The sequence below is a fragment of the Balaenoptera acutorostrata genome, chromosome 12 (genome assembly GCF_949987535.1).
Source record: "Balaenoptera acutorostrata chromosome 12, mBalAcu1.1, whole genome shotgun sequence".
NCBI classification, from domain to species: Eukaryota; Metazoa; Chordata; class Mammalia; order Artiodactyla; family Balaenopteridae; genus Balaenoptera; species Balaenoptera acutorostrata.
Window position 1 is genome coordinate 10621812 of NC_080075.1, and position 17639 is coordinate 10639450.

At 45.5% G+C, this 17639-nt stretch overlaps 1 protein-coding gene across 3 annotated transcripts; it reads right to left on the reverse strand.

Annotated features, from left to right (window-relative positions):
* Positions 1-5467: 5467 nt before the first annotated feature.
* On the reverse strand, positions 5468-16715 carry LOC103016887 (zinc finger protein 2-like). 3 transcript variants are annotated; one of them, XM_057558491.1, is made up of 6 exons: positions 16686-16715; positions 15644-15704; positions 12096-12180; positions 10927-11053; positions 8476-8589; positions 5468-6495 (listed from the first exon to the last, which is right to left on the reverse strand). In XM_057558491.1, exons 3-6 carry the CDS (start codon positions 12126-12128, stop codon positions 6122-6124), a joined length of 648 nt encoding a protein of 215 aa, XP_057414474.1. In that variant the 5' UTR covers positions 12129-12180; positions 15644-15704; positions 16686-16715; the 3' UTR covers positions 5468-6121. The 3 variants fall into 3 exon arrangements, 2 of the variants coding, with proteins under 2 accessions (XP_057414474.1, XP_057414475.1); XM_057558492.1 differs by lacking the exons at positions 15644-15704; positions 16686-16715 and adding an exon at positions 12325-12399; XR_009009951.1 differs by lacking the exons at positions 5468-6495; positions 8476-8589; positions 10927-11053; positions 12096-12180 and adding an exon at positions 13548-14128.
* Positions 16716-17639: the final 924 nt, after the last annotated feature.

A 17639-nucleotide genomic window follows, 5' to 3' on the forward strand; every position in this document is an offset into this window, starting at 1 on the left:
CCGCGCCAAACCCCGCCTCGAGAGGGAAATTCACTCCCCGCAACTGTAACAGGCAGAGGGCGGCGCCCCACTACCCACCCAGGATTCCTCCCTGGCTGCTGTGCTCCCTCGGAGGGGAGGCGCCCGCGTTCCAAGGATGTTCACCCCACCACGTCGCTTCCCCTGTACTGCGCCTCCACGACCCATTGTCGGGGGGCAGAAATTACCTCAAGTAACCAGGGATGTTTATTCCCTGCTGCACCTCGAAATAATGAAAAGCAGAATCTCAGTCCCAGAAAGCACCTCAGTCCGGTCCCCAAGAAGCTATTAGTTAATAGTTGGTACCGCTGACCTTAAGGTGCCTGGAACATGAAGGTCTTTCAAACTCCCAAGGAGCTCTAGGAAACGTCAGCTGGGAGTGGGTTTATCTTCAGGCTGGTGCATGTTCTCACCTTCCTTCCCACAATAAAATGGCCAATTTTCTATCCAGCTCAAGTTCCCAAGAAAGAAAATCAAAGTACCTAACTGTCCCTGCTTGGGTATAAGCCACAACGTCTGTTTGTCCTTTCTCTAATAGAATCCCCAACTTTTAGCTAGGCTTAAGGCTGCCTGGAGTAAAAATGACATCTCTCATCGTCCCTACCTCTTGCCAGGGGGATGAGAGCAAAGTGATTCTTTTTTTTTTTTTTTTTTAAATTAATTTATTAATTAATTTATTTATTTATGGCTGTGTTGGGTCTTCCTTTCTGTGCGAGGGTTTTCTCTAGTTGTGGCAAATGGGGCCACTCTTCATCGCGTTGCGCGGGCCTCTCACTATCGCGGCCTCTCTTGTTGCGGAGCACAGGCTCCAGACGCGCAGGCTCAGTAATTGTGGCTCACGGGCCCAGTTGCTCCGCGGCATGTGGGATCCTCCCAGACCAAGGCTCGAACCCGTGTCCCCTGCATTAGCAGGCAGATTCTCAACCACTGCGCCACCAGGGAAGCCCCAAAGTGATTCTTAAAGGAAAGAAGAAACTCCTCCATGCTGGCTGGAACGCAGGCTAGTCATTGCGGATGGTGTGGACAAGGTTAATACCCTAGGAACGGCAAACCAATAAGACAGAAGGAACTGAGCCCCTAACATTTTGGTGTACCAGAGCTTGGTCTTTAATGTGGGAGAGATGTAAACTCCTGTTTTGTAGAAGCCACTCTTATACTGGGTTTCTGCTATACAGATAATTATGCTTATCTCCTAATTCATCTCTAGGTTGGCTGATTTTGGTCCAATCAGCTAGGGCTGGGAGGAGAGGGTGCATGTGATAGAGAACACAGCCCTACCAGCTCAAGCTGGAGGGAACCAACACCCCCCTCTCCACCCCCACCCCCCATCAGCAGGAGGTATGGAGTGGGCAGTTTCTTTCAAAAAATAGTGTGTGAAAGGTACCACCAGTTGACATATCTGGAACACCTGGGAATACCTTTCTTCCTTTTGTTAACTATCACCATGAAATTCCCTTTCGTTACCAGATCAATGGGCAGTTCTCAGTCCTCTTCACTTTACCTATGAACAGTAGTTGATAAAACGGACTAGTCCCTCCTGGAAACACTCTGGTTTTCCTCCTTGACTGGCCACTCCTTCTCAGTCTCCTTAAGTAGTTCTTCCTCCTCTTCTCCCTAGCCTGTAAACCAGTGGTGGTCAAACTATAGCATGGTCAGGATCACCTGGAGAGCTTGTGAAACCATAGTGCTGAACTTCACCCCTGTTCAGGATGTCTGAGGTGGGCCTGAGAAATTGCATTTCTAAGAAGTCCCCAGGTGATGCTGAAGCTGCTCATTTGGGAACGAACTAAATGTTGGAATATCCCAGGGCTCAGTCCTTGGACTTTGTTTCTTTTCCAATCAACACTTACTCCTTGGTAATCTTGTTCATTCTAGATATTCTAAATGCCATCCAAATGTAGTCAACTCCCAATTTATCCCTCTAGCCTAGGCTTCTCCCCTGACCTTGAGCTGTCTCCTCAACCTCTTTACTTGAATGTTCGGTAAATATCGCTGATGTAGCATGTTCAGAAGTGAACTTTTGATGTCTTTCCTCCCCCACTGTAGTTTTCCCCACCTCAGTAAATGGCAACTCCATCCCTCTATTTGCTCTGTTCAAACACCTTGGAGTCACCATTCTTCTCTTTATCTCACCACCCACATCCACTTCCTCCCCAAATCCTATTGGCCATGCTCTCAAAATCTATGCAGAATCTGACCACGTCTCACCACCTCCACTGCTACTACACTTGTCTAAGCATCCATCATCTGTTGTCTGGATCGCTGCAAATGCCTGCTAACTGCTCTCACTCCTACTCTTGCCCTGCATATTCTAGTCCCAACACAGTGCTCCCCTATCTCAGAAAAAAAGCCGAAGTCTTTACAGTGGCCCGCAGAGCCCTTCAAAATCTGCATCACTGGGAATTCCCTGGTGGTCCAGTGGGCAGGACTCGGTGCTTTCACTGCCATGGCCCGGGTCTGTGCGGTGCAGCCAGAAAAAAAAAAGTCTGTATTATCCACACCCACTAACTCTCTGATCTCATCTTCGACTACTTTCCCCTCCTTTGTTCTGCTGCAGCGACACTGACCTCTTTGTCACTTTTCAGTCAAGTGAACATGCTTCCACTACGGAACCTTTGTGCTTGTTCCCCTGTCTGGATATCCTTCCCCAGATGCCCACATGGCTTGCTCTCTCACCTCCTCCCAGCCTTTGTTCATCTTCCCTGTGAAGCCTTCTCTGACCACACTTTTTTTTCCCATAGCACTTATTGCTTGCTAACATATGATTATTAATTTTGTTTACTAGGTGTCTCCAACACACATGCACCACAGATTAAGCTCCATGGGGCAAGGAGTATCACTAGAGTATTTACTGGTACTTAGATGATCAACAGCTGTATGAGAGTATGCTCTGTACTTGTAGAGAAGGAATAAATGCCTGCAACTAATATGGCCCTCGTTGCTTTTCTTGGCTCTCATTTGTGTGCTGTTGGAAAACCTGGACTTCCTTTATAACTCTGCTTTTATTTGCACAGGCCCAACGTTTGAACGGACACTACCAGCTGGCCCAAGTGCATAAATTGGTGTCACAAAGCAGCACAGAGGAGTTGGAACCCCTTGGGATTAAAAACCCATTGGTCCCCAGTGAGTCCCCATTGTCTCTTAAGGGTGGATTGACCTTGAGCTTTCCTAAATTTATTAAAGTTCCTAAGTTTAAATTTGAGAGTCACTGTTTCCATCTAGTCTGTCTTTGTGTTTGCCAAAACAACCTGCCAGGAAAGCATCCTTGCCTTCCTCAAGAAGCTAAGGTGCCATCAAAGGCCATGAAAGTTGACGTAAAGAGAGGTAAACAAGGAATCCGTTAATAACCATGGAAGAGGGAAAAACCGAAAAGTAAAGAAAGGGTTTGGGTGGCAAACAGGTGGAGGTTTGAGGGACATGAGATTCAAGAGAAGAGAGAGGTGCTAAAGGTCTCAGGCAGTCAGAGAGGAAGGCAGACTTGAGACAGGCAATCGAGCTTGGATTGAAATAGCAAAGGGAATAAATCAGACGTGAGTCCTGTGCCTGGTCACGTTACCTCTGGGCCTCTGCACAGACCCTCAGCTCTTTGCTCCATCTCAGCTGCCAGAGCCCGGAAGCGCGCTCAGCCTTGCGACTGCACCACCTGCAGCGGGACAGTTATTGGCCTGGGCGGGCCAGTCTCTGCCCTTGCTTGCCACAGGCCAAATAACTGCACACTGCAGGTTCCTGGCTCCTGGTACCACGCCCAGACTTGTTGATGTGCCACACGATGGGTTGTGGGATCTGGCTATGATGCAACCTGAAAATGCGAGGAAGATGGGAGGGATCTGATCAGATAAAATCCTTCTGCTTCTCTGCCCATCACCTGCTCCAAGGCATGGTTTCTCCACGTAGACTGTCTGGAGAATTCTTTTTTTTTTTTTTTTTTTTTAATTTTTAAATTTAATTTTATTTATTTTTTTATACAGCAGGTTCTTATTAGTTATCTATTTTATACATATTAGTGTATACACGTCAATTCCAATCTCCCAGTTCATCCCACTACCACCACCCCTCCCCGCCACTTTCCCCCTTTGGTGTCCATACATTTGTTCTCTACAAATGTGTCTCTATTTCTGCCCTGCAAACTGGTTCATCTGTACCATTTTTCTAGGTTCCACATATATGGCTCAGTAAGTTGAACTTCTGATCCTAGGGTATTTGGAATTGCTGCTTTATTACTAAGCAGGGATTCTCAGAGATGTAGGTGTAAGGAAGCCAATCTATGTCCCCACTGTGGTGAAGATAGGACAGTCTTCATTTTGGTTTCACAGATACTTATGTTGAGGGCAAGAAGGACATCACGTCTAATAGGACATGGTGGCCCTGCTTTCAGTTACATCCTCATGTCAGCTGCTTTAGTCCTGAAGGATGACCCCTCGCGGGTGAGCTATGTCTGGAGTTAACTTTGGCTTTGTGGTATTCTTTGAGATTAGACATGGCCGCATCTCCTGGTTCACTGTGGTTGACTTCTTCAGCCTGGGACCCCACCCAGCTGCCATGGCTGCAGCTGGCTTTTGCAACTGGACTTTGAACTTCTGGTATGAATGTGTTTCCCTTCAACAGCTATGAGTGAATATATGATGAGAAAGGGAAGGTATTCTGTCCAGGGTATTGATGGAATGACAGAGCCAGGCTAAGGCATTTTAGGGACCAATGAGATTAAAGATAAAAACAACCACTACCCTAGAAACAAGAGCAGTTGGGTAGAAACAAGAATAGTCGGGTGATGGGTTACTCTACCAGAGCCCAGAGGTCAGGTAAGAGGGCAAAAGAGGCAAACTCCAGGGAATCTGAAGGTCCTGAGGAGCTAAAGTGAAGAACAAGAGCATATAAACCAAATCAGAGCTCCAAGAAGCTCCAAGAAGAATGGATTAAGAGCTCATAGCACAACTACAGTGAAGGTATTTGCATTGCTAAATATATTAGCTTGATGTTTATTTTCTTACTGAAGTTTCTAGTTCTAGAAAGTGCATTGGATTTGGGACTCAAGTTTTCATGACTAGACAGGTATTCATTCATTCGGGAAATATGTAGTAAGTGTCAGGCACCACACTGGGGACACAGCAGTGCACAGATATGAAATAGTTCCTGTCTCATGGAGTAGTCAGTCTAGAAAAAATAAATGCATGCATGAATGAATAAAATATATGATGCCTATCTTAGAGTCCCCTTCAGACACTTACAGAGCATATTGATTGGAGAGGTTATGACCAATTTGGGGATCCTCAGAATATGATCTTAAATTTGAAGCATCCTAGGGGAAATCTATGGCACAGTCCATTGAGGCTATTTATTGAGACTGTGGTACCAAATGGAGGCATGAGAATAAGCAGTAGTCAGAAGTGCTCAGACATAAATCTTTATTATTTTGAATAAGAGCATCCTAAGTCTCTATGGGGGTCCCATGTCTGGCAGAAGCACCTCTATGATATTCTGAAGACTGTTTGGTATAACGTCGCTAATGCTGGATGATAGATGATTTGCAACTGAACACTTTCCCACACACACCGCATTCGTAGGGCTTCTCCCCAGTGTGCACCGTCTGATGTTGAATAAGTCGTCTTTTCTGGAGAAAGGCTTTCCCACATTCAGTGCATTTATAGGGCTTGTCTCTACTATGAATATTCTGATGCTGATTAAGGGATGAGCGGTCAAAGAAAACTTTTCCACACTCACAACATCCAAAAGGAGTCCCTCCAGTGTGGGCTCTCCTGTGGTGGAGGAGCGAGGAGCGGTCAGAGCTTTGTCGCACCCCTTGCACCCAGAGGGCTGCTCTCCGCTGTGAGTGAGCTGGTGGCGGGCAAGGATGCTCTTCTGGCTAAAGGATGTCCCACATTCTGTACACTCATAAGGCCTTTCTCCAATATGGGTTCTCTGATGTCGTGTAAAAGAGGATTGGACAAAGAAAGCCTTGCCAAACTTGTTACATTTAAAGGGCTTCTCTCCCGTGTGAGTTCGCCGATGTTCAGTGAGGGTTAATCGGTCATAGAAAGTTTTCCCACATTTGCTGCATTCAAAGGGGTTCTTCCCAGAGTGAGACATCAGATGTTTCTAAGACTACTCAGATAGCTGAAGGCTTTCCCGCACTCTTTACAATCATAGGGCTTCTCTCCAGTGTGAGACCTCTGATTGCAAGTGCGGGACAAGTGGTTGAATAAGGTCTTCCTACATATGCTGCAAAGCTTCTCCCTTTACTGTTGGTTTTCTTAGCAGGAGTGGATCCTTGCCTGGAGTCCTTTTCCTTGGGGGAGGATTTCTTCAAAGTCTCCCCTGAAGGATTTTCCTTCATCGTGCCCTCAGGGTTTTCTGGGCCAAGTACAGGACCCAGAGGACCATCTTCTCTGAGTTTTTCCATTAATGTCTCTCGTGACTTTACTTTTTTAGAAACATCCTGCCTTTGAGTTGAGTCCTGGCTCTCAAGTCTAGACTTCTGGTCTAAAACAAATAGAAAACAGAGATATAACTGGGTTTAGTGCCAGTGAAAAAGAAAACATTGTATATGTTAAGAAAAGAACGAATACAAAATATTGCCTGGTTTATTGGTAGCTCCTCAAGAGAAAGACATCATGGAGAGGGTGAAAAATGGCGAAGAAAAGAGAGGAATAGAGACTGGAAGTGGAGGGTGGGCATTTAGTCCATTAAAAAAGTTTCAGTTATTCATTCACAGATATTTACTAGGTTTCTACTAAGTGCTAGGCGCTTGTAAAAGTCACTGGGATTCTAGGGGCTTCCCTAGTGGTCCAGCAGTTGAGACTCTGTGTTTCCAATGCAGGTGGCACGGGTTCGATCCCTGGTCGGGGAACAAAGATCCCACATGCCTTGGTGGCACGGCCAAATAAATAAATACATAAAAGAAGATTAAAAAAAAGTCACTGGGATTCTAATAAACAAGACAGACACGGTCCCTCTCCTTGTGATGCTTGTATTCTACCACACAGAAGACAAAGAATAAACAAACAAAATAGAACAGATGGTGAAAAACACAGTGAAGGAAATAATGAATGGGAGTTGGAGTGGGGCCTTCATTAGAGGGACCCTTAAGAATGGTCATCTAGAAGCGACATTTAAGCTGAGATCTGAAAGACAAGGTAACCATATGAACAGCCAAAAGAAGAGAATTTCAGAGGGAGATACAGATGCAGAAAAATAGGAGAGACACAAAGAAGCACAGAAATGACCGGGCAGTTTGTTATGTGTCCGTGAGTGTAAACAGCAGAGAGTAAGTGGGGAGACAGGCTAGCACCTGAGCAAGGGAACTGTCAGTGACTATGAACGGTGTTTTAGAGGAAGAGGAGGGAGATATGGTAAAGGGCAAGCAGGAAAGATAAGAAATGTTAGCAGAGCTGAGATAAAGATAGATCTCGGAACTTCCCTGGTGGTCCCGTGGTTGGGATTTCACCTTCCGGTGCAGCGCTGTGGGTTTGATCCCTGGTCGAGGAGCTGGGATCCTGCATGCCTCATGGCCAAAAAGCCAGGGCATGGAACAGAAGCAGTGTTGTAACAGGTTCCAATAAAGACTTTAAAAATGGTCCACATCAGGGGGCTTCCCTGGTGGCGCCGTGGTTGAGAATCTGCCTGCCAATGCAGGGGACACGGGTTCGAGCCCTGGTCTGGGAAGATCCCACATGCCGCGGAGCAACTAGGCACGTGAGCCACAATTACTGAGCCTGCGCGTCTGGAGCCTGTGCTCCGCAACAAGAGAGGCCGCGATAATGAGAGGCCCGCGCACCGCGATGAAGAGTGGCCCCCGCTCGCCGCAACTAGAGAAAGCCCTCGCACAGAAACGAAGACCCAACACAGCCATAAATAAATTAATAAATTAATTTAAAAAAAAAAATGGTCCACATCAAAAAAAAAAAAAAATCTTAAAAAAAAAGAAAAGATAGGTCTCAACCCACCCTCAGAAAAAAACCAAGAGAAAGGGCCTTGTTATGCACAGCTCCACTAATTCATTCCTCTGACAAGTATCTGAGTGTGTGCTACATACCAGGTACTGTTCAAAACACTGGGGATACAGTAATGAACAATATAAAACAAGAATCTCTCATGGAGTTTACATTTTAATCGGAGAGTAGGTGTGGACAGACAATAAACAAAATAAAGAAGTAAAGATATAGTATGTTAGGAAGACAGAGCTGGGAAAAGAGCTAGGTCGTGCAGGGGCTGGAGACGGGAAAAGGATGGAGAGAGTTCACTTTTAGTTAGGCTGGTCAGGGCAGGCCTGACTGAGAAGGTGGCACATTTGAGCAAGAATTTGAGAAAGGTAACAAGAAAGCCATGTTTCGATCTGGGGGACAGGTTTTCCAGGCCAATGCCCGGTATGGCAGGGACCATCCCCACAGGTCTATGAGACCCCAAGGAGCAGGATCTAAGTGAACTGTCCAGCACAGTCCCACCTGCCTGGCTCACACATACCTAGAGAAGTACCTCCTGGGACTTCTTTCTCTTCCGCTTCCTGAAAATCAAGTTTCCACGGCTCTTCGCCTCTCTCCAACTGGAAAATCACATCAGGTTTAGGGGCTAGAAGTCCTGTTCACAAAGAACAGAATGAGAAATGGCTGTTTAGGATGGAAATTCATTCATCTCAGGGTTTAATAACAGCCCCTTACTCTCTAGAGAGGAAGATGGAACTGTCCAGAAAGCATACGCTAATTTCTAGAATAAGACACTAATTTCTATTCTCTGAAGGCAAGTCAGGACTGACTTTCTAGAAAATCTGAATTAGATCTTTTGAAGTAGTTCACTTCTTTTTCCCAATAAATATCTAGGAACCTCCCCCCTATGGAATTGGTATTCCTGAGGGTTTTGGGAAAATTCTTGGCCTAGAGGAGTGGAATATGGAGAAGGTTCTGCACCTCAAGGAACTAAGGTGAGGAAGACACCCTGTGTCCTTTGGTAGTTTTTTAAATAATAAATTTTATTCCCTTAATTATCCCTCTGTGCAACTGTACTGAATTTGATGAAGCTACTAATCAAACTGGAAGAGTTTTAGAAATATAATTCACCTTTCATACAGTTAATATAAAACACTCAAAACTGAAAACATCAATAAAATTTTTTTTTTATTCTCAGAAGATAAATTATGATGTCTTTGGCTTTTAAAATTTTCAAGTAGTGGCATTTATAAAGCCTTGATTTTCTACATTTAGTTTTTTTTTTTTACATTTAGTTTTTAAATGCATAATTAAATATTTAAGACATACAAAAGGCATAAAAACTAAAACAAACACCTATGAACCCACCATCTAACTTAAGAAATAAACATTAAAGCTAAGATTGAAGCCCTTCCCTCATCCCCTCCCCCCTTCCCCCCATGAGGTAAACACTACGCTAAATTTGATGCTAATCACTCTATGCATTTAAAAATGTTTCATTTTCTTTGCACTTTTTAAAATACTTTAAAATATTCTGTATTCATTGTAGATAATTGAGAAATGCAAAAAAGAGAAAAGGAAAAGCCACCCGCAAGCCTACTAGTCAAAGATAATTAGGGGTAAAATTTTGGTGTAGGTTCTTCCAGACTTTTTCTATGCATATAGATATATGTTGTAAATGTACTCAAGTTCCAATCATTTTGTATCCTGCTTGTATCACTTAACAATATATCATTACTGTTTTTCTAACCCTATAAATATCATCATTGTCAAGGCCCATATTATACTGTAGTCCATTATGGATATACAATTCGTTTATCTAAATGCCTATTACAAAGTATGTATGTTGTGTCCATTTTTCACAATTTTAGGCAAATTGAGATAAACATTTATCTGATTTTTTTCCCCTTAGGACAATTTCCCGAAGAGAGGGTACCCATTTTCAGTTTTATATGATACAATTTTTTTACTTAAAGCTAGGGTCTCGTCCAACCTTCACTTATCCTATAGACTCCATCCAGATCAAAAGGAAACTCTTGGCCCGGGGTTTCCCTCAAGCTGAATGATGAGACTTCACTGGCATGACAGCCACATCCTTGGCCACTTTTCTGCACTTTCTTGTCCCTGGCCTTAGGAACTTCTGTGGCTTGGACTCAGCAGTCTTCCTTAATGCTGTTCAGATGTCCTGTTCTGCTTGCCATTCTTTTGGTCCATTACTGTGGTCTAGGGAGTTCTGGGATTATCTCAGGCTTTCCTCTCTTCATTTTAAAAACTGTAGGTGGTTACTTTTCCTACAAGATGCTGTATGTTTTCTCTATATCTTACCTTTCCTTCATTGTTGTTCTTTTTTTTTTTTTCATTGTTGTTCTTTATGACTGTATTTCAATTTCTTTTCTTTTTTTGGCTGCATTGGTCTTCATTGCTGCACGTGGGCTTTCTCTAGTTGCGGTGAGCGAGGGCTGCTCTTCGTTGCGGTGCGCGGGCTTCTCATTGCAGTGGCTTCTCTTATTGCAGAGCACGGGCTCGAGGTGTGCAGGCTTCAGTAGCTGTGGCACGCGGGCTTAGTTGCTTCGGGGCATGTGGGATCTTCCCGGACCAGGGATCGAACCTGTGTCCCCTGCATTGGCAAGCGAATTCTTAACCACTGCACCACCAGGGAAGTCCCTTTAATGTCTTTTGAGTGAGTTTTGACATCAACAGGAACCTGTTCTTTACCTCTTGGTAAGGAGGTAGGATTTCATTACTACTTTGCTAGGCAATATATTTTAAAGCAGCTCCTTGAGGCATCTACCAAATCCCAGTAGTACTAGGATGTCACTAGTTAAACACAAACAAACAACAAAAAGTATATAAACTCACAAAGCATTCTTTCATCCTTCCCGGGAATCTATTCAAAGATGTACAATTCTGTCCCAGTAAGAAAGGAAGGACCATATTCTTTACACACACACTGGATGGCAGATTCTGAGTCACTGAGGAAAATCATGCTCACCCAAAGAAACAAAATCCTGATAGTTCTCCAGCATCACCTCCCTGTAAAGGGCTCTCTGAATAGGAATCAGCTGCTTCCACTCATCCTTTGAGATCTTCACAGCCACATCCTTAAACTGGAGTAACTTCTAAAAAGACAAACATATTCTTACTTATGTGTCTTCTTTTATGTATCACTGAGGAGGCATAAAGACCACAGCACTGGAAGACAATGGAATGGATAAGAAATGGTTTTGATGATGTCAAGAGGACTGGATATTTTAAGGAAGAGGTACAGGTCTGTGACCTGAGGCATGAAACTCTTGGTTATGGCCTCATACCATCGTGCCCATGGAAGAACCTCCAAATTTCAGGGACACTGTTATGTAGCCTCAATTTTTTAAACTATAAAATGAAAGAATTAGATTAGATCATCTTAAAGTCCCTTCCAGCTCGAACATTTATGGATCCATGAGATCGGAGCCTGACCAACTGGTTCTCAAGTCAAGGGAAGACCCATGATGGGTGTACCCTCAGTTGAGGATACTTTAAAGCAGGGGTCCCCAACTCCCAGGCCGCAGACCAGTACCGGTCCATTGCCTGTTAGGAACCGGGCCGCACAGCAGGAGGTGAGCGGCAGGCGAGCGAGCAAAGCTTCATCTGTATTTACAGCCGCTCCCCATGGCTCTCATTACCGCCTGAACTACACCCCTGCCCCCGCCCCCGGTCTGTGGAAAAAGTGTCTTCCACGAAACCGTTCTCTGGAGCCAAAAAGGTTGGGGACTGCTGCTCTAAAGAACCGAAACTAGAGAAATGGCATCAAAGACACAGCGCCTCTTTGAAAGGCAAGATAACATCCTGTCCAGACTAGAAGATTCAGACTATTTATATTCTCATGAAAGAGAGCCCATGGACCACCAGACTCATTGCCATGGACAGAGCTGCCTCAACTCTCTGCTCCCCAGTGATGATCAACTCATGAGGGGGCCGGTTGCCAAGGCTTTAGGAAGGGTGACTCCGAAGGAAGGTCTCTGCAGCTGTGTTGTATGGTTTGAGAGGAGAGAATCTGGAGCCAGACAGGGTACTAGTGAGTATTCTCTACAGAGCCCACCTTTACCAGAACGGGACCAGTCTCCAAGGCATTCACTCTGGCTGGCAAGGAAGCTTCAGACTGAAGGAGGTCCAACTCACCTGCCATCTGGCTGTTAGCGGCACAGCTGCCATTCTCTCCTCTTCTGTGTTCTCTTGGAAAAGGACCAGTCCAGGGATGGCAGAGCTATAGACAAGGAAACACGGAGAAGAATCCCATTTTGCAGTTGTCAGACCCAGGCTAGAAAATCTCTACCTAACAATGAGGTGTGAAACGGCCTTTACTCCCAATACCCTACTAAGAGCAAAGCAACCCCAGAAATAAACTCACCCTTTCCCAGGGGGTGTATATTATGGATATTGCCAAAATTTTGTTCTGGAGTTGGCAGATTCCTGGGAACAGAACTCTATTTCCACATCGGAAAACTATTAAAAATCAAATAGTTTACACTGAGGTTAATTTTTACCCCATTTAATATATCTACAATCAGCATTGTGCTCTGTAGTATTTTGACATAAATAAACATTTAATAAATAACTCAATTGGACTTTTCAGTTATGACCCGGAGGATGCTTCTACTAATATTTTCTTTAAAGCTAATGCCTGTATGGTCAAGAATAAAAAAAAGTAAAAGCAAATAGACGACTACGTATTAGTCAAGTTTTGTTTAGTTCTAAGGACCAGAAATATATTCAAGCCAGTTCAGGCAAGTGAGGTGTTATTTTTAGGGTACAGTGGGCATTATAAGGACACTATAATCAAACTGTATCCAGGCCTCCTGAAAGTTGTAGTCCCTACTGGGATTTAAAGAGCATTGGCCTCCTGTCTTAATTCCTTTGATTGCCAGGGGTCTCAAGTACAGGTTTAAGAAACTGACTGGGTCCCATCCAGCCAAGAGAAAGGCAATAAGGGACTTCGCTGGCGGTCCAGTGGTTAAGACTCTGCGCTTCCACTGCAGGGGGCGCGGGTTCGATCCCTAGTTGGGGAATTAAGATCCTGCATGCTGTGCCATGTGGCCCCCCCCAAAAAAGAAAACAAACCAAGAAAAGAAAGGGAATCAGAAGCCAGATGCTAGAAATTCCAGCCAGTTTCTTTGTTAGGGTCATTTTTAAAGTTCTTGCAGAACTAGGAGGCTGTACTCAAAATGATACTACTCAGTGGTCAGTCCAAGACAATACAATTGCTTCTCCAGCAACAAAGGGCAGCAGAACCAAGCAAGATGGATAGACTGACCAGAGCCCTGCAGCATTGGCTGTTATCACAGAGGACCATGGGAGATAAAGTATTAGCCAGAGAGCTAAGGACTGTTATAGTCACCTGCAGAGGCAGGTGGACCCCACCCAAACTTTGGTGCCAATGTCGAGACTGATGATGCTACACCCACACACACCAAGAGTATGAAAAAGATTATTATTTATTTAATTGAGGTCTCTGGGGAGAGCAGGGCAGGCCTCTCAAGCAGGTTCAAAATGGCTTGAGAGAGCAAGGAAAGAAGACTGGCCTGGGTTTTTATTTATTTATTTATTTATTTATTTATTTTTGGCTGTGCTGGGTCTTCGGTTCGTGCGAGGGCTTTCTCTAGTTGCGGCAAGCGGGGGCCACTCTTCATCGCGGTGCGGGGACCGCTCTTCATCGCGGTGCGCGGGCCTTTCACCATCGCGGCCCCTCCCGCTGCGTGGCACAGGCTCCAGACGCGCAGGCTCAGCAGCCGTGGCTCACGGGCCCAGCTGCTCCGTGGCATGCGGGATCTTCCCAGACCAGGGCTCGAACCCGTGTCTCCTGCATTAGCAGGCAGATTCTCAACCACTGCGCCACCAGGGAAGCCCCTGGCCTGGGTTTTTATCGTGGTTAGGGGATGGGGCCAAGGTGAGGGTTCCCACATGCCCATGGGAATGGGCTTGTGTGGTTTGAATCTCCTGCTGATGTCAAAGGAGAGGACTTCAGGCTTCCTCATCAGCTTGTTCAGGTGTGGGGCGTAAGGGGAAAAGGGAGAGGTGAGGCTTTAAAAAGCTGTCAGCAGTCAAATATCAAAAAATGGAGGCAGGCTACACAGAGTAACGATACATCCAGGGAAGGAGGGAGAATCTATATCCCCTTCTCTCCAGTCCTTCTCAACCTTATGACATTACAGCACCTGGAAGACATAAGAGGTAACAATATTCTCATGGGAAAGATTCGTTCATCTGTCAGAAGTTTTAAAATGAAAAACTGAAAGACCCTTCGAGGAGTGGAGCCAAGAATAATGGTCTCCCCAAGCTAGTCCACAAAGAATGCCAGAAAAATATTCTCCTGGGCTTTCATCACAAATGCTATTGCAAGATGTAGTCAGTAGGCAGTAGAGAGGGCAGAAGGGTAGAAAGAGGAAAAGGAATTAGGGGTAAAGGCACCCATCAGTACCCACCCGAGGCTGACTCCATGAGATACACTGCTATACAATCCAACGGGATAAGGCTCATTTGGCACTATCTTCTGGATTCCAACTATGGTTATGACCCACTACCAATCAGATTTTATTTCTATTTTTTTAAATTTCTTTTGTTAGTAGACTTGTGTGCCTGCTGGATATGGAAGGAACAATGATGGTGCTATTCATCTCTATCTCTTGCTCCTTGAGATCTCTAGACAGAGAACCTGGATATACCATTTTGAACCTTTAGAGTGGCCAATAGCAAGATTACATTTATACTTTCTGTGTGTGCAGGGCATCTGACACGTGCCTGGAGGTGACTGCAAATGAGAATGGTGCTGGAACAAAGGCTGCTCTCTAAAGCCATCAGGGAACATGAGTCTTGTGTCTTTCCATCCCTCAAGAGAACGTTCTCAAAATTCTCCTCTGTACAGACAAGTCCTCCTGGACTTACTGATGTAATACCCACAATTAACTGGCCCTGGTCTCTGTGTCTCCTACTTGAAATTCTCAAGACACTATTGATTGTTGGCCATTGAGAGCCTAATGACCTTAAATCATGTTTCCACCTCTTGCCCAATCAGTTGTGGCCAAGGAGCGAGGTTGGGGGGGGTGGGGTGAGGAGTTCTTGGAGAAAGGGATTACAGCCAGGCCTGGCCAGGCTTACTATTCTATATAAAGTAGCTTTCTTAGTAGCAGTATTTCAAGGTGAGTGACAGGCAGCTATTGTTCTGTCTCCTGAGATCTGCCAACAACACTTCACACTTTTTAAGGAAAATCTTTACCCACAACTGAACATTTATAAAAAATGACTTCACTTCCTGGCCAAAGCTGATTGGCATCTGAACCAATGAGAGTCTTTACCCTGGAATTTTGGAATTGGAACCAAGAAGAGGTCAGTCTCTTCTCATGAGGTTCCACTTGAGGGAATGAAAACTTGGGAGCCCTTGACAGTCACATTTTGTCACGCCATCCGAGAGCAGAAAAAGCTAGTCAGCAGTGACAAGAAAATATGAAACATAAATATATACAGAAGTAGAGGCGAGGGGTTACAAGAGGGCCCTGAATTTGTTCCGGCCCCTGGTTCCAGTTTACAGGCACACCTGCAGTCTTCTCCTTGGGTTCCGTGACCTATCAAGTATTCTCAAAATGAATCCCCTTTATACTAGTTTGAACTGAGTTTCTGTAATTTGCAACCCAAAGAGACCTAAGACAAGGAGCAAAACCTCCCAGTTGCCTCACCTGAGGTTTCATTTTTCATGTTCTGCTACCAAGACCTCTCTTCTTAGAGCTCTTCGGGGTCCTGAGGATACAGAGAAGACACAGCATCCAACGTGGTTCACAAAATCAATCTTAAGATGCCCACCAGTGCCATGAAAAGAAACTATGCAAGTTTCCAGCCAAGCCTATAAACTCGTTTCCAATCCACTCCCAGATGAATCCACATCAGGAAATAAAGGGTCAGGGTCATTTATCTTCTTTGAACTCTCAGATTTCTGTCTCAATCACCTAATATATCCTATCTTATACTATAGTTATTTGTATTTTTGTTTTATCTTTCTAAGTAGATGATGAATCTTGGGAGCCAAATCTTGCTTTCCTCAAAGAAAAACTACTTCCACATATTTGGTACTCAAGAAATCTTTGCGGACTAATTGAAATGCCAAGTTTTGCAAGAAAGCCTGATTGGTGTTGGAAAGCGGCACGGAGGATGAAAAGAGGGAGAGCCTTTGGGCAGCTGCAAGAGGCCGGGTGGAAGGGGTTGAAACCCTGGACCATGTGCAGCGAACCCAGAGAAATGACCCATCAGGTGCTTTCCGGGAAAGCTGGATCAGCAGGATTCAGCGGAGCCGGTTCAATCCAGGTGTACTGGGCCCCTAGGACGGGTAAGCAGGGGGACTGCACGGCGAGTTTCGGTCAGGAAGGCTAGGGGAGGGAATGCGCCGTCCCACCCGGCGGACAGCACTGCTGACCGTGGCCCTGCGCACCCCCAAACACGACGTCTAACACTCGGGGGCCAGGCTATCGTGACCTCGCTTCACTTCGCAGCCACGTCTTCACCCTGAGTCGTGCTGGGCCCACAGCTAGCGCTTGCTCCCCTACCCCGCGGCGGGCCGGTTCAAGGTCAGCCGGGGAAGCGGCGGCCAAAGATAGTTCGAAAACACCCCATTTCGGTTCCACCCTCAGGTCATGGCGCTACGCATCCCACCCTACCTCCCAGCCCCTTCCTCAACACGTCCCTGCCCGGCCGCCTCTCCCACCACACCCAATCCTAGGTCCTCACCCTGATGGCCAACCCGCTCGCGGCGCCGCGTGAGGCGCAGAGAGCGCAAAGCGCCTGCGCAAAATGCGCTCGGAAAACTACGATCCCCAGAAGGCCTCCGGCGTAGCGGCGATACTAGGCCACGCCCACTGAAGACGCCCCGCCCCCTAAGGTAGCAACTGGGTATTCGTGTCCATCACTTAAAAGGTGCAACCTCGCCGTTTTTAGTAAATATGGAGGAAAGCCGATGAGTAAAGAGCCAAAGCGGTCTCATAGCCCTGTTCGCTTGCCCCAGCTTGGCCCGTCACCCTACCGCGGATGGCTCTGTTTCCTAGGCAGCTTGCTATCCAATTCTCCAGAAGGATATTTTTAAACATTTTCTACCCTTCTCAGGCACCTGCTACTTCATCGTCTCCCTCACTTCGGGAGGGTGTGGGTGGGCAAGACGCCTCAGAGTTTCCATACTTGCCCGTAATCAAATCTACAAATCTGCCTTTCTTCACCTCCATTCTTTCTGCCTTCTGTAATTGTAACAATAAACAGAGCTACACCCGGGGTTCGCAACTGTAAAAGTCAATAAAGCACCTTCAGGCTTAAGCAAGTTGGGGAAGCATTTTCTGTCTCCTATACCTAAAGCATCCTGATAAATGTTCACATCTCTAACATTTTAAAAGAAATCTTCCCTCAGTGTCACATCCGCCTCCAACTACCATCCTCTCTCCTTCTTATCAAAGCCAAACTATTCAGCATTGCGGATACTTGCTGTTTTTACCATACACATCCCACTCATTCCTCAACCAAGTTTATTCCAATATGACTTTGGCGCAACAATTTAAGTTACCGACAAATGCCAATAGACTCTTTGTCCCTTTTGACCTCTTGGCAACATTGAATGCTTTTTTTGGCAACATTGAATGCTTTTTGACTATTCCGTTTCTTGAGAGTCTTTTCTCTTGAATTCTGTGACACTGCTCT

Excerpts from the sequence above, each read along its gene's own strand:
- LOC103016887 (XM_057558491.1), bottom strand. The coding sequence starts at position 12,128 with ATGGCAGCTGTGCCGCTAACAGCCAGATGGCAG. Across the intron at positions 11,054-12,095 it reads CGCTAACAGCCAGATGGCAG|AAGTTACTCCAGTTTAAGGA; the intron begins GTGAGTTGGACC and ends TTGTCTTTTTAG. Across the intron at positions 8,590-10,926 it reads TCAGGATTTTGTTTCTTTGG|GACTTCTAGCCCCTAAACCT; the intron begins GTGAGCATGATT and ends CTTTGTGAACAG.